The sequence below is a fragment of the Hordeum vulgare genome, chromosome 6H (genome assembly GCF_904849725.1).
Source record: "Hordeum vulgare subsp. vulgare chromosome 6H, MorexV3_pseudomolecules_assembly, whole genome shotgun sequence".
Taxonomy (NCBI): domain Eukaryota; kingdom Viridiplantae; phylum Streptophyta; class Magnoliopsida; order Poales; family Poaceae; genus Hordeum; species Hordeum vulgare.
In genome coordinates, this window is record NC_058523.1 from 43,159,025 (window position 1) to 43,166,238 (window position 7,214).

Below are 7,214 nucleotides of genomic sequence, written 5' to 3' on the forward strand. Positions count from 1 at the left end.
AATTATCAAGCCATTGTGCGCGTAGGTAAGCCTATGCAGTTATTCGTATCCAAGTAAATGTGGATGCACGATCTCATCATTGAGAGAACGTGCCCCTTGAAACATGGCCTCGAGCCGCCATTCGAGTCAACCTTTCGTCAGAAAAGCCTGCCAATTGAGGGACTATTCACACATGGGCTTTTAAATGCCTTTGCTGAAAAAGATACTAGTTTTAAAGACATGCAGGTTACTGGAGCGATCAAATCAGAGTCAATCGAGCATGAGGGAAACTCAACTTGCAAACCAATTACTATCGATATGTGGGGCAGCCGAAGACTGAACACATCGCCGTTGAACGCTAGTTCAGGGCTACTGAAGGAGTCCGGGATTCTGGGGTCCTCGGGCGGCCGGTTAGTCTATGCCGGGTTGGCCCATTGGACCGTACTATTGAAGATTGGGCCTTACCATGACCTCTATTCTGGAAGGAATGTTCCGAAGATTGGTGTGCACTCCAAGCTTAAAAAGACTAGGCTCATCTACCCCTGATTGCGGTTGGTAACTTGTAACCCTAGGGTCCTTAGTGTCTATATAAACCAGAGACCCCTATCCATGTAGAGGAGGCTGAATCATCTAGGGTTTAGCATATACGATCTCGAGGTAGATCTACTCTATAACCATCTTCATCAATACAATCAAGCAGAACGTAGGGTATTACCTCCATAGGAGGGTCCGAACCTGAGTAAACCGCTATCTCTCCCTTCTTCCTACAACCCATCGATCCAAGGTCCACACTTCGGGACCCCCTATCCAAGATTTGCCGGTTTTGACACCGACACTGACCAACACCCCCCACACATTTCCAATCCAAATATGGGGCTGATATGGGGGAGCCCGGGCACGCCCGCCACGTCGGACCCGACAGCCTAGCCTCACGCGGACTCATTGGGAAACCCGACGATCCGACGGGCGCCTCGACTGTTGGCGCGGTATGATCGTCGCGTGGTGCCGGTTCGCGGTCGGGGCAAGCTATTTAAGCCGTCCGACGCCCCCAGCCCTAGCACATCCGCCGCCTCCCTTTCTCTGTCGCCACCCGAGCACCTCCCTTTCTGAGCCCATCAGCCATGCCACCACGCCGGCGGCATCACACGATCCAGCACCGTCTCTACCTCCTTCAACATGTCGAGTCCGAAGGGAAGCGCGGCTACCTCTGGAACTAGAGGTGGATTTCGAGGAGGGGAAGGAGATGGGGGAGGAGCCCGAGGAGGCGCTGGAGGAGGAGGCGTCGACGGTCGTCGATCTATGATGAGGGCAGTTGGCCATCCTTAACTCCATTCGCTCGGAGTCGGCTGCGGTGACCAAGCGTCGGATGGAGAAGCGCGGGCGACGCAGAAGGCGGTGCAGGCGGCAACGAAGGCGGCACAGGCGGCTCAGGCTCCAACGTATGCCATCTCAAACGAGGAAGAAGCTTAGTACACTAGTTAATACGTATGATATATTCTCCATGCTTTTGTATAGATATGAGGGATGAAATATGAAAGAGTTAGATGTGGAAAATGAAATTTAAGACATGACCAATCAATGTTTGCGGACGTCGTGTCGAGCGACGGGATTTGCAATGTCCACCTCTAAATCAGTGGGATTTAATGGTGGGGAGAGGAACACACCGTATCCATTCATCGGTTAGTTGTCCTCTTCTCGTTGCTTCTCCCACCCGTTATCTTTTCCCGTCGCTTCCTTCCATGGGAAGTAGGAAGCATTTTCTCCACCATAGTAGCTCGTCGCCGTTCGCTGGTAGTCAACGGCCGCCCACCGCGTGGGAGCATCGGAGGGCTGCTCGCCGGAGCCGTCCACTGCGTCAGGGCGGGACACACCACCAGGCCATATGTGGAAGCGGAATCATCCGTGACCATCCCTCAGCCCGAGCGTGTTCGTGGCGGCTGCCATCTCTGATTCCGGTGTGACGACGCACGACGGGTTAATAATATCAACTTCTGGCCATGTCCATGGTTCCGCACATCATGCTGCGCCCGTTCGGCGTAACTCCCTGCGGCGGCGGCGGCGGCGGCTGTCTCAGACGGCATCATGCCCGGCTGTGCCTCCCCCGTGCGAGCTCGGTCGATGCGACGGGCGGGAGTGAGCCGGGCGATGGCAGCAACAGGAGGAGGAGGAAGAAGCAGGCCGCGGAGGAGCCGCGGTTGGAGGTCCTTTATGACGACGGGTTCGGGAGCGTCACCATGAAGGACTACTGGGAGGCGGTGAGGGCCATGCCCAAGGACGACGGCGGACCGCCGCGATGGTTCTGCCCCGTGGAGTGCGGCCGGCCGGAGGTGGACAGGTCGCCGCTGCTGCTCGTCTTGCCAGGTTTGGTTGTTCTTGTAAGCAAAATCGATGGTGTGCCTTTCCCCTTTCCTCTGCTGGAAGCCTGATGCTGTCGCTGGAATTGTCTGAACTGCAGGAACCGATGGTGTTGGAATGGAGCTCATTTTACACCACAAATCTTTGGGCAAGTGAGTATAGATTCTTTAACGGACAACAAATATGTTTTTTTATCATGTCCTTTTTTTGTTGTTGAGAAATACTACCATATTGTTGTTTACTTAGCTTGTCTCACGCCATGGAAAAGAGTGACTCAAGTTAAGGCGTAAATGGACAGTAAATCTGAATTTGGAAAATATTATTGCTTTATGTTAGAAATTTTACCGGCACAAAGTTGCAGTGCATAATTAATCATGTGTCATATCTTGCTTTGTTTGAAGTAAACCCATGTCCAGGTTCTAATTTAATTTTTCATCTTCTTTTTATGCAGAGTATTTGAGGTTTGCTGCTTCCATATACCACTGAGTGACCGTACACCATTTGAAGGTAAGGAAAAATGAATATTTCAGATATTATTATTTGCACTAGCTCGGCATGTCTATGCCCTCACAAGCACTTACCATCTTTACTTGCTACAGAAAGACCTAAAATGGGCAAAACTTAAACAAAGAGACATGGTTGTGGTGATTGTTTGATTCAAGTCTCATTAATGGCTACCAGGATTCACTGTATATAGTCACAGTTGTTACTTTGAACGACTTAAATCTAATATTTTTAACCTGAATCAAGTTTCCAAGCTTGACAGCTGCTTAATTATAACTTATACAGGGTTGTTACAAATTGTGGAAGAATATGTCAAATATGAGAGTGCTTTGTCACCAAGCAGACCAATATATATTATTGGAGATTCTTTTGGTGGATGCCTGGCAATTTCAGTTGCAGCTCGCAATCCAGAAATCGATTTGGTTCTTACGCTAGTAAATCCAGGTGGGTGAAAGAAATTTACCTATACGTTAATATCTACTGCTATCTTGTGATCCCAATATCCATTTGGCTCTTACACCACTGGTTTTAGAATATTATAGTATAAATTTGATTTTTCAGCAACATCATCAGCAAAAACTTCGTTGCAGGCAGTATTGCCTCTTTTGGAAGCAGTGCCAAGCGACCTTCCAGTTGTACATCCCCACCTTCTCAAATATTTAATTGGTATATTTCTCATAACTTGTCAATTACACATCTATAGGTAAACATAAATACAACATAAATCACCATAGTTTAAGTGCGCTGACGATTTTGAACTCTGGCTACATGCATATCTTCAAATTCAGTATACCATAATGATTTTGACATAATTTCCCTTAAAGATGGTTTATTTCAAGATAACATTCATTTCACTTTTTGTCTATTATTTTTCTTCCCGGCATATGGACAACTAGGATACAAACTAACTAATTTTAATTATAATTCATTATCAAAATTTTGCCAAAAAAATCATGTAAATACTTAATAAAGGCTTCTTTTCCTGGTGAATCCAGTAAATACAAACAGGTGCAAAGGTAGTTATGTTTGTTTTGCATCTTCGCCCAATTATCATATATATATATATCAAATTTAGAGCGCCTATATGAGTAGTCAGTTCGTGAACTAAACATATGATACACAGTAAATGCGAGGGATACGAGTCATCTATATGAATTGTAATGGTGCCAAAATAAATACATCAGTTTCTATATCTTCAGGAATAATTTTTTATTCAATGGCATATGAGCAACATCAGTTCTCACTATATTCTTCTTTGGTGTTAAATATAGTAATTTCTCTTAATTATATCTACTTCAGTGTCTTCGGGAAATCAGTGCTCCTCAAAATTGTCTTTTGTGTGGCGAAATAGGTAACCCTCTTAATGTGGCTATGGTTAGTGTTCAGAACGGTCTTTCCCCTCAAGAAACTCTACAAGAGTTTTCAAACAGTCTCGCTTCAATGCTACCTTTAGTTTCAGTAAGTTTTCAGTTTATCACTTCTTTTTAGTTTTCTTATCAATCCATTAGTCTTGCACAAATACAATTTGAAATTTATGGAAAACTAATATATTTTATTTATTCTAAGATATATTTTAGTTTTCTTCTCAATCCATAAGGTTAATACTTCTTTTAACAACATTTATCACCCAAGAACATCGGTATCGTCATCAATTATACTACTTTCTTATGTTTATACAAGACAAACTTAGTAGTTCATTCCTGAAAACCCACACAAGTGGATCATAATATTGTCTTGTCCGACTTGATGTTTGGTGTTTATCAGGAACTAGGAGATATAATACAAATGGGCACTCTCGTGTGGAAACTTAAGCTTCTCAAGTCAGGTGCAAACTATGCCAACTCTCAACTTTGTGCGGTACAAGCAGAAGTATTGCTTCTTGCAAGGTATCTCTATTTAACAGTTAGACACATTTGGTAGCTCAGGTGAGGTATAATCTTACAAATTTGATCTCCCACTATAAATATATTTGGATTTAGTGGCATTGAGAATCTGCCGCCAAGTGGAGAAGCACACCGACTGTTTAAGACACTGAAAAATTGCAAACTTCGATACTTTAGGAACCGGGGTGATAGACTACTCATGGTACAGACTATCATGATCACCATTCTTCTTGTACATTATTTACAAGCATTTCTATGTTTCCACTTACTCGAGTGAGCAGTGTACACTTATTTAATCTGTGGGATTGTGTAATAGAAGAATTCTGATTTTTTTGTGGCACTTTGACAGGAGGATGGCTTCAATTTGCTAACTGTCATTAAAGGAGTAAACATGTACCGTCGTGGTAGACAACGGGACCCCGTGAACGATTTCCTCTCACCTACATTAAGTGAATTCAAGAGAACATTTGGCGAAGATTTCAAGTATGTATTGACTATCTAACACCAATTCAACTTCCACACACTGTTATATAAGGATGATTGGAGTCATAAGTAGGAAGCTCAACATTTTGCAGACTGTTTAACCAGTTATTGAGCCCAGTTATGCTCTCTACATTAAAAAATGGAAATATTGTTCGTGGCCTCGCCGGTGTTCCTGACAAAGGTCCCGTCTTGTTCGTGGGCTATCACCAACTCTTTGCCATGGAGGTGCTTGCACTGATTGAAGGGTTCCTAAGAGAGAAAAAAACAATCCTCCGAACAACGGCCCATCAAGTATTTTTTGTTGGAAATTATGAGACACTGCGTCAGGAGTTGTCGCTGTTTGATTGGTTCTCTACGTACGGCGCACTTCCAGTCAGTCCGATCAATACGTACAAGTTGTTTGAGAGAAATGAATTTGTTCTTCTCTATCCAGGCGGTGTGCGGGAAGCTCTACATAGGAAGGTGTCCTTGAACTTAACATTTTATTGTACGGAAAATGCGTTCCCTATAGTCTACTATGCTTATTCTGTTGTACCTGGCAGGGTGAGGCATACAAATTGTTTTGGCCAGATCAACCAGAATTTGTAAGAATGGCAGCACGGTTTGGAGTTACCGTCATACCATTTGGTTGCGTGGGAGAAGATGACTTTATGGAGGTTAGCTTTATGTGCCTTCGTATGCCGAGTCATCTGAAACAACATGATTTACATATTATAGTAAAAAGTTACATTTCATATATTCAGGGCAGCATAAGTGGTTATGTTGTGTATCTTCTGATTTACATATATAGTCGCATTCCAGCTTTCATTTTTTTAAACGTTAGAAAAAAACTTATGCATTCTTTGTACCTTCTCCTTCTGCAGGTAGTTGTGGACTACAATGATCAAAAGAATATACCCTATCTAAAAGACGAGATAAAATCATTCAACGAAGATTTTACAGGAATAATAAGGTCACATTTCTATTATCCTTAATCTATTTTCCTTCAATGAAGCATTCAAAACCCTCAGTGTCACCTACTTTATTCAAGGAACAAAAACCTTGGTCACCCATTGTGTGCACACTTGATTGCAGGGACACTGTGAAAGGAGATGATGGGAATCAAGTCTTGCATGTACCCGCTGTCCTCCCGAAGGTACCGGGTCGGCTATACTTCCTATTCGGCAAGCCAATCGAGATGAAAGGAATGGACAATGTGCTGACAGATAGGAAGAAAGCAAATGAAGTATATTTGCAAATTGAATCGGAAGTGGAGAACTTAATGTCTTACCTTAAGAGGAAGAGAAGCGAAGATCCTTACCGGAGTATTACGCGACGCGCGTTGTACCAGGCAACTCGGGGTCCTTCTACTCAAGTGCCCACTTTTGAGCCGTAAAGATTGACTCCTAGCCATTTTTCTTTGGGCCCAGTTTGATCGTGACTTTCATGTAGGATTGCAAGTTGAGGCAATTTGAGAATTAATTATGAGATCACTTAGACGTTCAATATTGAAGTGGAATTACACAGCATGCACACCACACTAGCATACCGTCACTATTCCTGGGTGGCTCCGGACTCCACGGTCTGAGTAAATAGCATAAAACTACTAGTTTATAGTCTATGGTTCGAAAAAACTATCGGTTTTTATTTTTTTCTTAGATAACTACCAAACGCATGGTCGACTGTTTCAAAAAACCCAAAACATCCTGTGCTTTACAATTGATTGTGATTATGACAACTGGGACCCGCATGTAAGGAAATTGATTGTTTGACCGTATGTTTGCCCCTTAACTCACATGTGGGGTCCACATGTCAGCTCTCTTCTTCGTTCTCTTCACTACTCCTGCCTCTCTTTTTCCCCAAGAGGTCGATGGAGCATCGGCACCAGCGCCGGTCTCCCCTCCTTCCACCTCGCCGGCATCGCCCGGCCGCTCTTCCGCCTCCATTATTGCCCCCTCTCCATGGAACCTCTTCTTCTCAGCATGACCTATTCTCCCCCAATGCGCCGCCAGCCTCCGCCTACAACCATGG

The 7,214-nt window shown here is 44.1% G+C and overlaps 1 protein-coding gene across 1 annotated transcript; it reads left to right on the top strand.

Moving 5' to 3' along the window:
- The first annotated feature begins 1,643 nt into the window (after positions 1-1,643).
- On the top strand, positions 1,644-6,689 carry LOC123403734 (acyltransferase-like protein At1g54570, chloroplastic). The gene is made up of 13 exons (XM_045097648.1): positions 1,644-2,340; positions 2,435-2,486; positions 2,786-2,841; positions 3,124-3,282; positions 3,400-3,504; positions 4,190-4,296; positions 4,603-4,724; positions 4,818-4,923; positions 5,071-5,204; positions 5,297-5,666; positions 5,747-5,860; positions 6,068-6,156; positions 6,279-6,689. Exons 1-13 carry the CDS (start codon positions 1,977-1,979, stop codon positions 6,577-6,579), a joined length of 2,079 nt encoding a protein of 692 aa, XP_044953583.1. The 5' UTR covers positions 1,644-1,976; the 3' UTR covers positions 6,580-6,689.
- Positions 6,690-7,214: the final 525 nt, after the last annotated feature.

Bases quoted from the DNA above. Each gene is read 5' to 3' on its own strand.
- LOC123403734 (XM_045097648.1), top strand. From the start codon at position 1,977: ATGTCCATGGTTCCGCACATCATGCTGCGCCCGTTCGGCGTAACTCCC. The intron at 3,283-3,399 runs GTGGGTGAAAGA...TTGATTTTTCAG, and splicing joins TCTTACGCTAGTAAATCCAG to CAACATCATCAGCAAAAACT. The intron at 4,924-5,070 runs GTACAGACTATC...GCACTTTGACAG, and splicing joins GGGGTGATAGACTACTCATG to GAGGATGGCTTCAATTTGCT.